Source organism: Hypanus sabinus, chromosome 1 (genome assembly GCF_030144855.1).
Source record: "Hypanus sabinus isolate sHypSab1 chromosome 1, sHypSab1.hap1, whole genome shotgun sequence".
Lineage (NCBI taxonomy): Eukaryota > Metazoa > Chordata > Chondrichthyes > Myliobatiformes > Dasyatidae > Hypanus > Hypanus sabinus.
The window spans coordinates 159399510-159418724 of NC_082706.1; the positions used below are offsets into that span (position 1 = coordinate 159399510).

Here is a 19215-nt window from a genome sequence, read left to right on the forward strand (position 1 = left end):
AGTCTAAACCATTTATCCCAACTCTCTGTTTTCTGTTAGAAAGCCTCCACCCATGCCAGAATATTATCCCCAATCCCATGATTTTTTACTTTAAGTAATAATCTTTGGTGTGGCACGTTGTCAAATGCCTTTTGGAAGTCCAAATACACCACATCCACTGGTTCCCCTTTATCTACCCTATATGTTATGTCCTCAAAGAACTCCAACAAATTTGTCAAACATGACTTCCCTTTTGTAAAGCCATGCTGACTTTGTCCTATTAAGCTATGTTTATCCAAATGCCTTGTTACTGTTTCCTTAATTATTGATTCCAACATTTTGCCAACCACAGATGTTAGGCTAACTGGCCTAAAATTCTGAGCCTTCTGTCTATTGCCCTTTTTAAATAAAGGAGTTACATTAGCATTTTTCCAATCTGCCGGGACCATTGCCGAGTCCAGCGAGTTTTGAAAAATTATCACTAATGCATCCACAATCCTGACCACCACTTCCCTTAAGACCCTAGGATGCAAGCCATCCGGTCCAGGGGATTTATCCACCTTCAGTCCCATTAATTTATCAAGTACCATTTCCTTGGTGATTTGAATCGTAGTTAGCTTCTCTCCCCCTAGAGCCCCCTGTTTATCCACTGTTGGGATATTTTGAGTGTCCTCTCCTGTAAAAACTGATACAAAATATTTGTTCAGCATTTCCGCCATCTCCATGTCCCCTACCATTAATTTCCCGGTCTCATCTTCTAGGGGACCAACATTTACTTTAGCCACCCTTTTTCTTTTTATGTAACTATAAAAACTCTTACTATCTGTTTTCATGTTTTTCGCCAATTTACTTTCATAATCTATCTTCCCCTTCTTAATCAATCTTTGTTATTTGCTGCTGATCTTTAAAAGCTTCTCGATCTTCAATCTTCCCACTAGACTTAGCTACCTTATATAACTTTCTTTTTAGTCGTATACTTTGCTTTATTTCTTTACTTAGCCACGGATAACTATTTTTTTCTTTTACACCCTTTTTTCTTCAGTGGAATATATTTTTTTTGATAGTTGTAAAATAACTCCTTAAATATACACCACTGATCAAGTACCGATCTACCCTTTAATCTATTTTCCCAATCCATCTTAAGCAATTCCACTCTCATACCATTATAGTCTCCTTTATTTAAGCTCAGTACGCTTGTTTGAGATCCAACCCTCTCATCCTCTAATTGAATATGGAATTCGACCATGTTATGGTCACTCATTCCAAGGGGATCAAAGGGGATCATTCCAAGGGGATATTACATCCACTGCACCACCTTCCTCAATGTGTTTAGTCACATCCTCAAAAAAAAATTCAGTCAGGCTCATTAGCATGACCTGCCTTTGACTAAGCCATGCTGACGATACCTAATCATATTATGCCTCTCCAAGTGATCAAAAATCCTGCCTCTCAGGATCTTCTCCATCAACTTACCATTCAGTGAAGTAAGACTCCCTGGTCCATAATTTCCTGGGCTATCTGTATTCTCTGCTGAAAAAGGGAACAACATCTGCAACCCTTCAATCCTCTGGAATCTCTCCCATCCACATTGATGATGCAAAGACCATTGCCAGAGGCTCAGCAATCTCCTCCTTCAGCTCCCACAGTAGCCTGGGTATATCTCGTTTGGTCTTGGTGACTTGTCCAACTTGATACATTGCAAAAGCTCCAGCACATCTTCTTTCTTCATGTCTATATGCTCAAGCTTTTCATCCTGACATCGTCAAAGTCCTTTTCTGTAGTGAAGACTGAAGCAAAGTATTCATTAAGTATCTCTGCTCTCTCCTCTGGTTTCATACACATTTTTCCATTGTCACACTTGATTGGTCCTATTCTCTGACATCTTATCCTCTTGCTCTTCTTATACTTGGGGTTTTCCTTAATCCTGCTCACCAAGGCCTACTCATGGCCCCATCTGGCTCTCCCAAGTTCATACATAAGCTCCTTTCTGCTAGCCTTGTAATTTTCAGGATCTCTATCATGGCGTTTGATGCACCATCAATAACTCTGGGAGATGGGAGTGAATGATGTGCTTTTATTAGCAGCAAAAAGGGAGCATGGCATCTCAGAGACTGAGGGGGAGCAGTGCCTCCAATCGCCTCTATACAGGGGTCTGTGGGAGGAGCCACAGGAGCAGTCAGCAGAGGGGTGTGTCCAGACAGGTATACATAGTTTATCACAGTGTTGTCCAGAAGAAACTTCAGTATGATCAAGGACAGGGGAAGCAGTTGTCTTTGTTTCTTCCACCCCCCCCCCCCCCCCCCACAATTTTGTGGACTCTAAACAGTTTCTTGTTCTTGGATAATCTAATCAGAGCAACTGAATGTGGACACAGGAAGCTTCAGGTAATGATCTGGTAAACCTGAGACCATTATGAAACAAATACCCATTTGTTATGAAAAGGGCATGGACTCTGAACTGATTCTTGCTCTGGGACAATCTCATCAGAGCAATATACAGTGGTATGCAAAAGTTTTCAGCACCCATATAACAATTACAGCATGGAAACAGGCCATCTCGGCCCTTGTCCATGCCGAACGCTTACTCTCACCTGGTTCCACTGACCCACACTCAGCCCGTAACCCTCCATTCCTTTCCTGTCCATATACCTATCCAATTTTACTTTGAATGACAATACTAAACCTGCCTCTACCACTTCTACTGGAAGCTCATTCCACACAGCTACCACTCTCTGAGTAAAGAAATTCCCCCTCGTGTTACCCTTAAACTTTTGCCCCCTAACTCTCAACTCATGTCCTCTTGTTTGAATCTCCCCTACTCTCAATAGAAAAAGCCTATCCACGTCAACTCTATCTATGCCCCTCATAATTTTAAATACCTCTATCAAGTTCCCCCTCAACCTTCTACGCTCCAAAGAATAAAGACCTAACTTGTTCAATCTTTCCCTGTAACTTAGGTGCTGAAACCCAGGTAACATTCTAGTAATCTTTTCTGTGCTCACTCTATTTTGTTGGTATCTTTCCTGCAGTTTGCTGTCCAGAACTGTAAACAATACTCCAAATTCAGCCTCACCAATGCCTTGTACAATTTTAACATTACATCCCAACTCCTACACTCAATGCTCTGATTTATAAAGGCCAGCACACCAAAAGCTTTCTTCACCACCGTATCCACATGAGATTCCACCTTCAGGGAACTATGCACTATTATGCCTAGATCACTGTTCTACTGCATTCTTCAGTGCCCTACCATTTACCATGTATGTCCTATTTGGATTATTCCTACCAAAATGTATCACCTCACACTTATCAGCATTAAACTCCATCTGCCATCGTTCAGCCCACTCTTCTAACTGGACTAAATCTCTCTGCAAGCTTTGAAAACCTACTTCATTATCCACAACGTCACCTACCTTAGTATCATCTGCATACTTACTAATCCAACTTACCACCCCATCATCCAGATCATTAATGTATATGACAAACAACATTGGACCCAGTACAGATCCCTGAGGCACACCACTAGTCACCGGCTTCCAACCTGACAAACAGTTATCCACCACTGCTCTCTGGCATCTCCCATCCAGCCACTGTTGAATCCATTTTACTACTTCAATATTAATACCTAACGATTGAATCTTCCTAACTAACCTTCCGTGCGGAACCTTGTCAAAGGCCTTACTGAGGTCCATATAGACAACATCCACTGCTTTACCCTTGTCAATTTTCCTTGTAACCTCTTCAAAAAATTCAGTAAGTTTTGTCAAACATGACCTTCCACGCACAAATCTATGCTGACTGTTCCTAACAGACCCTGCCTATCCAGATAATTATATATACTATCTCTAAGAATACTTTACATTAATTTACCCACCACTGACGTCAAACTGACAGGCCTATAATTGTTAGGTTTACTCTTAGAACCCTTTTTAAGCAATGGAACCACATGAGCAATATGCCAATCCTCCTGCACCATTCCCGTTTCTAATGACAAATTAGACTTGGTCAAAATTTCTCTTACTGTGAATAGTTAAGTGAATAGAAGATGAGCTGATCTCCAAAAGGCATAAAGTTAAATATGAAGCATTCTTTTCAACATTTTAAGCAAGATTAGTGTATTCTTTTTGTTTTGTACAATTTTAGAGTGGGGGGGGGAAGGAAAGGAGCACTATGCAAAAGTTTGGGCATCCGAAGAGATTTGAGCTCTCAGATAACTTTTACCAAGGTCTCAGATCTTAATTAGCTTGTTAGGGCTATGGCTTGTTCACAGTCATCATTAGGAAAGGCCAGGTGATGCAAATTTCAAAGCTTATAAATACCCTGACTCCTCAAACCTTGTCCCAACAATCAGCAGCATGGGCTCCTCTAAGCAGCTACCTAGCACTCTGAAAATTAAAATAAATGATGCCCACAAAGGAGGAGAAAGCTGTAAGAAGATAGCAAAGCATTTTCAGGTAGCTGTTTCCTCAGTTTGTAATGTAATTACGAAATGGCAGTTAACAGGAACGGTGGAGGTCAAGTTGAGGTCTGGAAGACCAAGAAAACTTTTTAAGAGAACTGCTCATAGGATTGCTGGAAAGGCAAATCAAAACCCCTGTTTGATTGCAAAAGACCTTCAAGAAGATTTATCAGACTCTGGAGTGGTGATGCACTATTCTACTGTGCAGCGACACCTGCACAAATATGACCTTCATGGAAGAGTCCTCAGAAAACCTTTTCTGCGTCCTCACCACAAAATTCAGCATCAGAAGTTTGCAAAGGACATCTGAACAAACCTGATGCATTTTGGAAACAAGTCCTGTGGACTGATGAAGTTAAATAGACTTTCTTGGCCACAATGAGCAAAGGTATGTTTGGAGAAAAAAGGGTGTAGAATTTTATGAAAAGAACATCTCTCTAGCTGTTAAGCACAGGGGTGGATTGATCATGCTTTGGGCCTGTGTTGCAGTCAGTGGCACGGGGAACATTTCACTGGTAGAGTGAAGAACAAATTCAATTAAATACCAGCAAATTCTGGAAGCAAACATCACATCGTCTATTTTAATAAAAAAAATAGCTGAAGATGAAATGAAGATGGCTTCTACAACAGGGTAATGATCCGAGATACACCTCAAAATCCACAATGGACTGCTTCAAGAGGCGCAAGTTGAAGGTTTTGCCATGGCCCTCACAGTCCCCTGACTGTGTCCCCCATCATTGAAAATCTGTGGATAGACCTCAAAGAGAAGTGCATGCAAGATGGCCCAAGAATCTTACAGAACTAGAAGCCTTTTGCAAGGCAGAATGGGTGAAAATCCCCCAAACAAGAATTGAAAGTCTCTTAGCTGGCTACCGAAAGAGTTTACAAGCTGTGATTCTTGCCAAAGGGGGTGTTACTGACCATGCAGGGTGCCCAAACTTTTGCTTCGGGCCCTTTTCCTTTTTTGTTATTTTGAAACTCTAAAAGATGGAAATAAATAGGTAATCTTGCTTAAAATATTAAAGAAATGTGTCATCTTTAACTTTATGCCTTTTGGAAATCAGGACATCTTTTACTCAATTAGCTATTCACAGTAACAGAAATTTTGACCAGGGGTCAAACTTTTGCCCAAACTTTTGCATGCCACTGTACCTGAGACCATTCTCAGAGGAGAGTCTACTTGTTAAGTAAAATGCCAGACTTGCAATCGGTAATCTTGTTAGACTCTGTCTGGGTTGCCTCATTTAATTGGCTTGAACCAATCAGAGTGTAAAGACGCAGATACACAAGGCTGGGATGGGCAGAGCCATGAAACAAAGTCAGCTGTAGCCTTGGACAATGATCAGTAAGAAGGTGACCCAGGTAGGTCAGGTGACCTTGAGCTAATGGGATGGAGCTCCAATGGCTCATTTGATGAGGAACAGTATAAGACTCAGGAGCTCCAAATACGCAGGGGTGATAACACTCCAGCAGCCAGAAACCAACCATTGCAGATAAGGAGCCCCACGGACACATGGAGATCTGGACCACGAGGAACACCTGGCCAGCATAGACTGGGTAATATCTTTTTCTTTTCATTGGACTGTTCATGGAGTGTCAGGGGTTCTAGTAGGAAGCACACAGGTAGATAAGAGGGTGAACCCACCTGTTTTTTTAGTTGAAATAATAAAAGTTACTTGTCTGTATGTACAGATTCTCTGTGCCTCACGGATCATTATTACAAGGGGTGATTCTTGTAACAATGGTATTAATCCATGGCATTAAAAAGAAAAGGCTGGGAACACTATATTGTCTTTTAAGTGTATTGCATCACTTTGACCTTCTTTACATAGAAAGGCAGTTGATAGTGAAATACATTTTTTTCCCTGGTTCTGATGAAAGCTCTGCAAACTGAGCAATTGATTTTTGGCTCACGTTCACATATGTATTCATGGTTTGGTCACTGGTGGAATAATATCTAATTTTTGGATGCTAACATCAGTAAAGAGCTTATTCTTTTCTATTATTAACCTGTGCAAAATATCAGGATTTGCAATGGACATCATTTGTAACTTGTCATTGAGCTAATATCAAGAAAGCTGTAACCTGATTTTACATTAATTTGTGTTTACAGAATATTGATTTGCCAAATTGCTTGCTATACTTGTCTATATACCATTGAATACATTTGGGACATTATGAAACTTAAAAGTCTAATAACAGTATACTTGAATTGACTTTATTTCATACATCCTTCGCGTACATTAGGAGTAAAAATTACATTACGTCTCTGTCTAAATGTGCAATGTTCAATCGTAGTAATTTATAATATATAGAACAGTCAACGTAACATAGAAATGTACTCAAATCAGTGTGAGTTAATCGGTCTGGTGGTTTGGTGGAAGAGGCTGTCCCTGACCCTGTTGGTCCTGGCTTTTATGCTGTGATACAGTTTCCTGGATGGTAGCAGCTGGAATAGACCGTGGTTGGGGTGACTTGGGTCCCCAATGATTCTTCGTGTCCACACCACTCTGCAGAGTCCTGTGATTAAGGGAGGGTACAGTTCCCATAGCTGGCAGTGATGCAGCCAGTCGGGATGCTCTCATTTGTGCTCCTGTAGAAAGTTCTTAGGATATGGTGGCCCATACCAAACTTCCTCAACTCTCTGAAGTGAAAGAGGCGCTGTTGTGCCTTTTTTTCCACACAGTGTGTACAGACCACGTGAGGTCCTTGGTGATGTGGATGCCAAGGAACTTAAAGCTGTTTACCCCCTCTCAACCACAGGTCCATCGATGGCACTAGGGGTTAGCCTGGCTCCATTCCTCCTGTAATCCACAACCAGCTCCTTTGTTTTTGTAACATTATGTAGAATTCTTATTCCAGGCATAAGGTGTCAGCACTTGACATTTGAAGCTAACCAAAACCGCAAGTTTAGGAAATGAGCTCTTTCAACAATACCGTAATAATGACTTGGCTACAACTTCAAAAGAACATTTGTTTTCTGTGTGGGTGAACAGTCTAATTCCATTGTGAGAATGCCTGGCAATTGGCCACAGCTGGTGAAAAATGAATGTAGACAGTTAAAATATTTTTGTGGTATGATATTTTCATAGGAAATGTAGAGAGTGGGAGAGCCCCAAGGCCAGTATGGGAACTGTCTGTTGTAGTCGATCTCCCTGAGGATTTGGCTTTTTTTTTTGATTTATCATGAATCTTTTGGTTTGGCAATGCTTTAATTATATACAAATGGAAAATGTCTGGAGAACTTCCTAAAAGTTGATTGCTCTAAAAGAGTTGCGAGTGATTGACTGAACTTAGCATACAGAATCCTGATGATTTTAGTTTAACTGTTTGTATTTGCACAACAGATTAATTTTTCAATACAAAATAGCTTTAAATCAAAAACGCAAGTTATTAAATTTAAAGATCTAATCTGAATTGCAAGTAAGTACTGCTAATAGCTGAACAGAATGTAATCAAGTTTTTTTTTCAGTCCAGTGTTATTGGAAAGTTTAATGAGAAGAGTGCATTAAATGACCCAGGCTTGCAAGTGAGAATTTACAAATTATTTGAAAATATAATCAGAACCTCATGGTGAACTCATAGTTTGGAATGTATGATGTGAAGTTTGCACTGAGCTTTGACTTTCAGTGAATGCTAAAAATTTTGTAGATAAAATGAAAAATAAATGAAGTTGACTGGATAAGGAAAAAGGAATCTGCAAGGAAAAATTTGAATCCATTGTATCTCTTTTGTAGAGTTACAGTCTCCCCTGTTCATAGGTCTGCACGTCGCTTGTGGGCCCTTAAAATGTACTGTCAGTCATTATTTCTGAATTAATACTTTTGCTGGTATTAGAAACCATTGAATAATGTTATTCGAAGTACATTTACTATCAAAGTACATATGTCACTATATACAAGATTTGTTTTCTTGTGGGCATAGGTAATAAATCCAAGAAACAATAGAATCAATGAAGGACTGCCCCCAACAGGACAGACAAACAACCAACATGCAAAAGACAACAAACTGCAAATACAAAAAGAAAAATGAGATGATAAATAAGTAATAAACAATACTTATTGAATATGAGATGCATAGTCCTTGAAAATGAGTCCATCAGTTGTTGGAGCATTTCAGTGATGGGCCAAGTGAAGCTGAGTGATATTATCCTCTTTGGTTCAAGAGCCTGATGGACGAGGGGTAATGACCTTTTCTGAACCTGGTGGTGTGAGTTCTGAGGCTCCTGTACCACCACCATGATGGTAGCAGTAAGAACAGGGCATGTCCTGGGTGGGTGGTGGGACTCCTTGATGATAGATGCTGCTTTCCTGTTACAGTGCTCTGTAGATATGCACAGTGGTGGGGAGTGTTTACTAGTGATGGACTGGGCATATCCACTACCTTTTGTAGGATTTTCCATTCAAGAGAATTGGTGTTTACATACCAGACTTACTGCAACCGATTTGAGTTTTTTTTGGACTGATACCTCATTTCAAAGGCCTGTTGGTGATGTGTAGGCCAATGAAGAGAGGAGGCTGTAACTCTACAAAAGAGAAACAATGGAATTAAATTTTTCCTTAGTTTCCTTTTTCCTTAACTAGTTAATCACATGATACATGATTCAATTTTGCATAGATTTTTTTAAAAAAAGGCTAAATGTTTGTCAGCAAACACGAGGAAATCTGCAGATGCTGGAAATTCAAACAACACACACAAAATGCTGGTGGAACACAGCAGGCCAGGCAGCTCCTATAAGGAGAAGCACTGTCGACGTTTCAAGCCGAAATGTCGACAGTGCTTCTCCTTATAGATGTTGCCTGGCCTGCTGTGTTCCACCAGCATTTTGTGTGTGTTAAACGTTTGTCAACTTTATTTGGAATGCCCATATGGCAAAAGTCATTTTGCATTTATAAATTTTCATTTAATTTTATTATTTTGAATTGTGTTCCATTTAAATAAAAACTAAATTTCTTTAATTTAAATTTGGATGTTTATCATTGGGAACTATTTGAAGTAACTGCTGAAAATGGTGAAAACCAGCTGGTACCTGTTAAGTATTTCATGAATTTTTAACGATGGAGATGAGAGCTTAAAATGCATTGCACTCCTTGATCTTCTGAATTTGGTGTTTTTATAATATGTTTACAGAAATCTCATTTATGAATTAGAATACCTTCACTAAGATGAAATTTCTTGCAAATTAGTTTACATTGCTGCATTTATTTTGTGTCAGTGTTCAAACAAAAACAAACTTAAATTGACTGAAGTTGCACTGAGTTACCAGTGAACACATGTTTGTCTTTCCCAGGGAATAATATTGGAACCATATCATTATAGCTGATTCTTGTATTAAATCTGTGCTTGTAGGCATTACAAGAAGCGTTGCCAGGGCAGAATGCGAAAACATGTTGGTGACCTTTGCTTGCAAGCAGGCATGTTACAAGATGCTCTTGTTCATTACCATATGGCTGTAGAGCTACTTCGCTCTGTGAATGATTTTCTGTGGTTGGGAGGTAAGTTTCTTATGCAAATGAACTGAATTGATGTAAGTTGCAAGTTGTACTATTGCTAGTTTCTCATTTTTTTGGACAACTTAGACTGTGATTTCCAAGTATAATAGTTACGACTTTTTGTTGCAAACAGGAAGATTGGAGGATGTAGAATTAACTTTTTCTGAATGACGTTGTAATGGTTTCGAGCAGGAAAGGTGAAATAAAGGAAGACTTTGAATACTTTTGCCATTGAAATGTAGTGAGAAAGAATCTGAAACATGGGAAATATTTCATTAGTTCTGCAAACTTAATGGAAGTACCATTCCAAAGTATATCACTTGATAATGAATTGGTTGATAATATTATGAAGTACTTTAATTTTTTTCACTTGATAGCAGATGCTTGAAATATAGAAAAGACAGCCATCATTCCCCACCTCCCACCTCCCACCCAGCTGTTGAGAATGATCAAGTTGTACAGCCCAGGGTCATGGTTAGCTCGAATGCACTGGCTTCTACCTACAGTCTTCATCACAATAAATAGTCTTCAACCAATTTGATCAAATCCATGTGATTTTAGGAAATATCTGAGAACAATAGGTACAGTAAAGGTCATAAGAACAGATAATATGCCATCTCCACATCTCAAAGATTGCTTTGTTTCAATGTGGCTGTTCGGTGCCATGGTAACACAGTGGTTAGCGCAATCTATTACAGCTTGTGGCATCAGATTTCTCAATTCAATCCTGGCATCCTCTGCAAAGAGTCTGTAAGTCCTCCCCATGGAATGTGTGGGTTTCCTTTTGATGTTCCAGTTTCCTCCCACAGTCCAAAGACCTAGTTAGTAGGTTAATTGGTCATTGTAAAACCGTCCCATGATTTAGTATTATATTGGAAGTTGCTGGGTGGGGCAGACCAGAAGAACTTATTGCATGCTGTATCTCTAAATAGATTTGACTTGCAGTGCTTGATAACAAAACACGTTTTGAACTAAGCATCAAGGACCCTTGGTAAAGTTGGATTTTTACTGTGTACAGAAACATGATCTTGTGCTGACCAACTTGTTCATTCTAAACAGTAGGATGGGGCTTGGGGATTGGTGGTTGGCCATTCACTTCAGCCTTAGGATATCAATGCAGGACTTCGTTGAGTTTGTCCCAGGACTAGCTGCTTTCCCCTGCATCATCAATGATCTTGTGTTCAGAAGGTCAGAATTGGAGATGTGGAATAATAAATGAATAATGTTCAGTCATATTTACTGCTTTTCAGCTATTAAATAGTTTTTCACTTGTATGCAGATAACCTAAGTAACATTCAGACATGGTCTAATCAGTGTCAAAAACAGAACAAAGAACAGTATAGCACAGGAATAGGCCTTTGGTCTTCCAGTGTTATTTCAAAGTAATTAAATTAGTAATCAAAGCCCTAACTAAACTAATCTTTCTGTCCATATCCTCCCATTTTCTGCACATTTGTGTGCCTACCTTAAGAGTTTCTTGAATGCCCTGATCAGATTTGTTTGCACCACATCAGGCAACACATCAGGTACTCACCAAGATGAGAAAATCTGCAGATGCTGGAAATCCAAGCAACGTGCACAAAATACTGGAGGAACTCATCAGACCAGGCAGCATCGATGGAAAACTGTGAACAGTTTTAGGACTGGGGCCGGCGGGGGGGGGGGGGGAGAATGATGTGGGAGGAGGGGCAGAAGTAGTACATGGTGAAAGGTGATAAGAGGATAAGTGAAACTGGGATTGGAGGGGTGAAGTAAAAGAGCTGGGAAGTTGATGGGTGAAAGAGATAAAGGGTTGGAGAAGGGTGAGTAGATAGGAGAGGGTAGAAGACCATGGAAGAAAGGGAAGGGAGAGGAACACCAGAGGGAGGTGATGGGCAGGTAAGGAGGATTAACAGGAAAGTGGATTAGGAAAACCATGCCAGTACTGGACCTAGAGTGAATTTGTAAAATGTTTAAATAATGGCTTTTAAGAGTTTGTTGTTGAGCTTGCTAGGGGATTGGCTGTGCTGGATTGGGTGTTGTGCAATGATCTGGAGGTGATAAGACAGCTTAAGGTTAAGGAACCCTTGGGAACAGTGATCACAATATGATCGAGTTCATTTTGAAATTTGAGAAGGAGAAATTAAATTCCAATGTGCCAATAATTCAGTGGAATAAAGGAAATTACAATGGCATGAGAGGGGAACTGGCTGAAGTTGACTGGAAAGGGACACTAGCAGGAAGGACAGCAGAGCAGAAATGGCTGGAGTTTCTGCGAACAATGCGGAAATTGCAAGATAGATATATTCAAAATAAAAATTTTTCGAATGGAAGAAGGACACTACCGTTGCTGACAAATGAAGTCGGAGCCAAAGTAAAAGCAAAAGAGAGGACATACAAGGATGCCAAAGCTAATGGGAAGATAGAGGATTGGGAAGCTTTTTAAAAAGAATAACAACTTTCAGAAGGAAACGAGAAAGGTCATTGGGAAGGAAAAAATGAATTAGGAAAGGAAGCTGGCAACTAATCAAAAAAGATACTAAATTTTTTTTAAGTATATAAAGGGTAAAAGAAAGTCAAGCATAGATATAGGACCAATAGAATGTGATGCTGGAGATATTGTAATGAGAGATGCATAGATGGCAGAGGAGCTGAATGTGTATTTTGCATCAGTCTTCACAGTGGACGACGTGTAGTATACCAGACATTCAGGAGTATGTGCAGTGAAAATTATGACTGAGAAGGTGCTCAGGAAGCTTCATGGCCTGAGGGTGGATAAATCTCTTGGACCTGGTGGATTGCACCCTTGGGTTCTGAAGGAAGTCGATGGAAACATTGTGGAGGCATTAACAATGATCTTTCAAGAATTGATAGATTCTGGCATTGTGTTGGATGACTGGAAAATTGCAAATGTTATTCTGCTATTTAAGAAGGGCAGAAGGCAGCAGAAAGGAAACTATAGACCTGTTAGCCTGACATCAGTGGTTGGGAAGTTGTTGGAATCGATTGTTAGGGATGAGATTACAGAGTACCTGGAAGCACATAACAAGATAGACCTAAGCCAGCATGGTTTCCTGAAAGGAAAATCCTGCCTAACAAACCTACTGCAATTTTTTGAGGAAATTACAAGCAGGGTAGACAAAGGAGATGCAGTGGATGTGGTGTACTTGGATTTTTCAGAAGGCTTTTGACAAGGTGCTGCACATTAGGTTGTTTAGCAAGATGAGAGCCTATGGACTTACAGGGAAGTTACTAGCATGGGTGGAGCATTGGCTGGTTGTCAGAAAACAGAGTGGGAATAAAGGGATCCTATTCTGGCTGGCTGCCAGTTACCAGTGGAGTTCCACAGGGGTCGGAGTTGGGACTGATGTGTCTTACGATGTATGTCAACGATTTGGACTATGGGATTAATGGATTTGTGGCTAAATTTGCTGATGATACAAAGATGGGTGGAGAAGCAGGTAATGTTGAGGAAACAGAGCCTGCAGAGAGACTTAGATAGTTTAGGGGAATGAGCAAAGAAATGGCAAATGAAATACAATGTTGGAAAGTGTTTGGTCACGCACTTGGGAAGAAATAAACAGGCATACTTTTATTTAGATGGGGAGAGAGTTCAAAATGTTGAGATGCAAAGGGACTTGGGAGTCCTTGTGCAAGATACCCTAAAGGTTAACTGTCAGGTTGTGTCCGTGGTGCAGAAGGCAAATACAATGTTGGCATTCATTTCTGGAGGTGTAGAAGAAAAGAGCAGCAATGTGATGTTGAGGTTCTATAAGGCTTTTGTGAGACCACATGCAGTTTTGGGCTTCTGATTTTTAGAAAGGATATACTGACATTGGAGAGGGTTCAGAGAAGATTCATGAGAATGATTTCAGGAATGAAAGGGTTACCGTATGAGGAATGTCCGGCAGCTCTTGTGCTGCATTCCCTGGAGTTAAGGAGGATGAGGGGGGATCTCATAGAAACATTCCGAATGTTAAAAGGCCTGACCAGATTAGATAAGGCAAAGTTATTTCCCCTGGTGGGGAGTCTAGGACAAGACTGCATGACTTCAGGATTGAAGGACATCCATTTATAACAGAGATGCAGAGAAACTACTTTAGTTGGAGGGTGGTAAATCTATGGAATTTGTTACCAGGAGCAGCTGCAGAAGCCAAGTCTTTGGCTGCATTTAATGCAGAAATAGATCAGTTCTTGATTAGCCAGGGCGTCAGAGGGTATGGGGAGAAGGCAGGGGAGTGGGGATGACTGGAAGAATTGGATCAGTCCATGATTGATTGGTGGAGCAGACTCGGGCCGAATAGCCTACTTTTACTCCTATATCTTAAGGTCTTAAATGTCAAGGATACATGGAGAAACACTCTTGTTGGAAAGGGACATTCCCTTGCTCTTGTGTTGTTAATATCGCTTGTCACATTAGAATGTTGTGTCGGTCTTGCTATACAACATTGGGGCTTTATTTTATCATGATGTGTGAATGGAATTAAAATGACATCAATTTTTGAGAAAGAATGGATAGACATGTGGAGCATAATATCATTTTGGGTAATGGAGCAAAGTTTTTGGCATTTTGATTTCTGTAGAGTTCGATAATTTCCTTTTTATTGTGTTATGAGTCTCCTTTGGTTCTAAAACTGTAACAAACTTAGTGGGTGAATTGGAACATTAATCTTTTGGCTTAAATGTTTTGTGCTGGGGTTATTTTGGCTATCAAAATTATCTAATAGGTTTAGTAATCACCTGATCTGTATTTTTGTGTTTGTCCTTGGGGCTTTGTTGATTTCTTGTAAATTTCAAAGTTTATATTGAAATTCATAGGTTAAGTTTCATATTTCGCATATCTACATAGGAAGTTTATGGTCCAAATGCTCACTTCTTAGGATGGCAGAAACTTGAAGCAATACAAGTATAGGCAAATTGATGGGGTCAATGGCACATCCCAAGTTTGTATTAAACTTTCTTTTGTTATGTGGTTGGCAACAGTGAATATAGAATTGAGTCAGGTTTTATCAACAAACATAAACATTTATTAAACTGTACTCAACAAAAGTGAAAAGTAAACAAACAACTAACTTAACCGGAAGTTAAGTGCTATACGGCAATTTAACAAACAGCCAAACTCTGGAATAGTTCTTAAAGCGGTAAATTCGAACAGTCTTAATTTGAAAGTCCCAAGCGATCTATACAGTCAGTAAGGAGAGACTTCCCTGAAAACTGATTTCTTCTGAGATGTGATGTTACTGCTGCTCCCAGCAGAGAGAGCCTTGTCCAAAGGATTCACAATGAAGGAAATAAAACGGCTTAAAGGAACTGACCTTTTTGCTGGAGGGTGAACACTGCACAAACCTTGCTGATCTTGCAGGGGTTATCTCAGATGCAGGCCACTATTACTGAATGAAGATTCAATAAGGTCGATCCTTTACAAAACCGTCGAATGACACCAACTTTACTCAATTCTTCGGGTTCCCGTACTTTGGTAAAGTCTGTACTCTCCAATACTAGACTGTAGAGGCAAAACCAAGGTGCAACAAACAAGAACTGGCAGCGATTGGTGAAACTGCTGGCACAACGGTTTTTGCACTTCGGAATAGAAAGTAAAAACTCTACTTTAAAATGAAACATAAGATGAGACGAATACGCAGCAGAACTAACTAATAAACTAACCCTGTGATAACAGGGGTTTCCCCTTGTATACCTGTTGGAGCATGCCATCACATGACCTCACTGGTGGGAAAATTACATCATGTGACCTCAATGGTGGGAAAATTACATCACCCCACCATCACAAGACAATTACATCATGCTCACAAGATACTCAATTACATCATGGTCATAGGACAGTCACAAGATATCCACGGGGTATGTAACACTTTCAAAGGAAGAAAGTAGTGAACCACTTGAGATTTGGAATATGCATATAACCCATCATTATGATAATATTGTTTCATTTTTGTTAATATTTCCATCATTTATTATTTCAAGCTTCAAGCATTCTTAGCTTTCACTTTTCTGTAAATTTGATGCCTCCTAAAACAACGTTGAACAAGTTCCAACGAGTAATAAGGCTTGAATTACTAGTAATAAGGTTAGTAGTAAGTAGTAACCTTAGTAGTAAGGTTAGTATCATAAACAAGGTCAATGAACTTAGAGCATGGATCAGTACATGGAATCATTATGATGTTGTGGCCATTACAGAGACTTGGATGTCTCAGGATCAGGAATGCCCGTTGAGCGCAGGGCTTTAGATGTTTCAAAAAGGACCTGGAGGGAGGCAAAAGAGGTGGAAACATTGTTGCTAATCAGGGATAGTATCCCGGCTGCAGAAGAGGAGGAAATAATGGAGGGATTGTCTACTGAGTCATTGTGGGTGGAAGTCAGAAACAGGAAGGGGACAAAACTGTACTGGATTTTTTTTTTAAATTAAACCCCCCCCTCCCCCAGTAGTTACAGAGACATCAAGGAGCAGATGGAGAGGCAAATTCTGGAGTGGTACGATAATAGTAGGGTTGTTGTGATGGGTGATTTTAACTTTTCTAATATTGACTGGCATCTCCTTAGAGCAAGGAGTTTAGAGGGGTGGAGTTTGTCAGGTATGTTCAGGAAGGTTTCCTGATGCAATATGTAGATAAGCCAACTAGAGGAGAGGCTGTATTTGACCTGGTATTGGAAAATGAACTTGGTCAAGTGCCAGATCCCTCTGTGGGACAGCATTTTGGAGGTAGTCATCACTATCTCCTTTACCCTAGCACTGCAGAGGGATAAGAGTGGACAATTTGGGAAAACAGTTAATTGGGGAAGGGGAAAATGCGCTATTAGGCAGGAACTTGGGAGCATAAATTGGGAGTAGTTGTTCTCGGGGAACTGCATGGCAGAAATGTGGCAAATGTTCAGAGAATATTTGCATGGTGTTTTGCATAGATATATTCCATTGAAACAGGGGAAGTATGGTAGGGTAAAAGAACCGAAGGATGTAGCAAATCTAGTTAAGAAAAGAAAGTTTACAAAAGGTTCAAGAATCTAGGTACTGTTAGAGCTCTAGAAAAATTACAAGGTGTCAGGAAGGAGCTTCAGAATGAAATTAGAGCTAGGAGGGGCCATGAGAAGGCCTTGGTGAGCAGGATTACGGAAACCCGAAGGCATTTTACAAGTATATGAAGAGAAGATGATGAGCTGTGTAAGAAATGGACCAATCAGGTGTGATAGTGAAAATGTGCATGGAGCCAGAGAAGGTAGTGGAGGTACTTAATGAATACTTAAGTATTTAGCAGTGAAAAGACTGTGGCAGCGGACTGAAATGCTTGAGTATGTAGACATTAAGAAAAGGGATGTGCTGGAGCTTTTGAAAGGTATTAAGTTAGATAAGTTGCCAGGACCAGATAAGATATACCTTAGGTTACTGTGTGAAGCGAGGGTGGAGATTGCCAGGCCTCTGGAAATGATCTTTATATCATCGTTAGGGATGGGAGAAGTACCAGAGGATTGGAGGGTTGCGGATTGGACGGTTACAAATGTTGTTCCCTTGTTCAAGGAAGGGAGTAGAGATAACCCAGGAAACAATAGGCCAGTGAATCTTACTTCAGTAGTGGGCAGGTAGTTGGAGATCCTGAGAAGCAGGATTTATGAGCACTTGGAGAGACATAATCTGATTAGGGACAGTCAGCATGGCTTTATCAAGGGCAGGTTGTGCCTTATGAGCCTGATTGAATTTTTGCGGATGTATCAAAACACATTGATGAAGGTAGAGCAGTGGATGTAGTGTATATGGATTTCATGAAGGCATTTGATAAGGTTCTCCATACAAGGCTCATTGAGAAAGTAAGGAGGCATGGGATCCAAGGAGATCTTGCTTTGTGGATCCAGAATTGGCTTGCCCACAGCAGGCAAAGAATGGTTGTAGACAGGTCATATTCTGCATAGAGGTCAGTGACCAGTGGTTTGCCTCGGGATCTGTTCTGGGACCCCTTCTATTTGTGATTTTTATGAATTACCTGGATGAGGAAGTGGAGGGATGGGTTAGTAAATTTGCTGATGACAAAGGTTGGAGGTGTTGTGGATAGTGTGGAGGGCTGTCAGAGGTTACAGTGGGACATTGATAGGATGCAAAACTGGACTGAGAAGTGGCAGATGGAATTTAACCCAGATAAGTATGAGGTGGTTCATTTTGGTAGGTCAAATATGATGGCAGAATATAGTATTAATGGTAAGACTCTTGGCAGTGTGGAGGATCAGAGGGATCTTGGGCTCCATGTCCGTGGGTCACTCAAAGCTGCTGTGTAGGTTGTTGAGAAGGTGTGTGGTGTGATGGCCCTCAGCTGTGGGATTGAGTTCAACAGCCATGAGGTAATGTTACAGATAAATAAGACCTTAGTTTGACCCCTCTTGGAGTACTGTGTTCATTTCTGCTCATCTCACTGCAGAAAGGATGTGGATACAATAGAGAGAGTGCAGAGGAGATTTACAAGGCTGTTGGCTGGATTGGAGAGTGTGCTTTATGAGAAAAGGTTGAATGAACTTGGCTTTTCCTCCTTGGCGCGATGGAGGATGAGAGGTGACCTGATAGAATTGTCTAAGATGATGAGAGGCATTGGTAGTGTGGATAGTCAGAGGCTTTTTCCCAAGGCTGAAATGGCTAATACAAAGTGACATAGTTTTGAGGTGCTTGGGGAAGTAGGTACGAAAAAAGTCGAAGTTTTTCAATGGTGGGTGTGTGGAATGTAGTCAAGGTGGATATAATGAGGTCCTTTAAGGGTCTCTTAAATAGTCACATGGAGCTTAGAAAAATAGAAGGCTGTGCGGTAGGGAAATTCTAGGCAGTTTTGAGAGTAGGTTACATAGACGACACAACGTTGTGGGCTGAAGGGCCTGTAATGTGCTGTAGATTTTTGTTCTATGTAATTACAGCAAGACCCATTCAAAGTCAGTGGAGATTGTCATATTTTCAAGTATGTATTTACACGGACTTGTGGTAGCATCACAGGTACATAGCATCAGATATTGTGAACCCTTTTGTTTTCAGTGCCTTAATTTTAAAATTCTCACCCTTGTTTTCAAATAGCCTCATGATCTCTTGCTTTCCTATTGCTATAATCTCCTTCAGCATTTTAATCTTCAGAAATATTTAGTTCTTGCAATTTGATCCTCCAGTATTCCTATCCACTTAGTTTCAGCTGTCAAGGCTCAAGCTTGAGAATTCCTTCTCTAAATCTTTGTCTCTTGCTCCTCAATATCTACTATTTTGATCCAGAATCGTATCATTTTCCCCAAAACTCTTGTATATGGTTTATAATTAAATTTTGGTTTTATTAAG

The 19215-nt window shown here is 40.3% G+C and overlaps 1 protein-coding gene across 8 annotated transcripts in view; it reads left to right on the top strand.

The window, feature by feature from the left end:
* trappc9 (trafficking protein particle complex subunit 9) overlaps positions 1-19215 on the top strand; it is a 551561-nt gene that overhangs the window by 23355 nt on the left and 508991 nt on the right. For all 8 annotated transcript variants that reach the window (XM_059979921.1, XM_059979908.1, XM_059979899.1 and 5 more), the window contains exon 3: positions 9787-9932. In XM_059979921.1, the coding sequence (XP_059835904.1) occupies positions 9787-9932 (146 nt within the window). The remainder of the gene's footprint in view (positions 1-9786; positions 9933-19215) is intronic.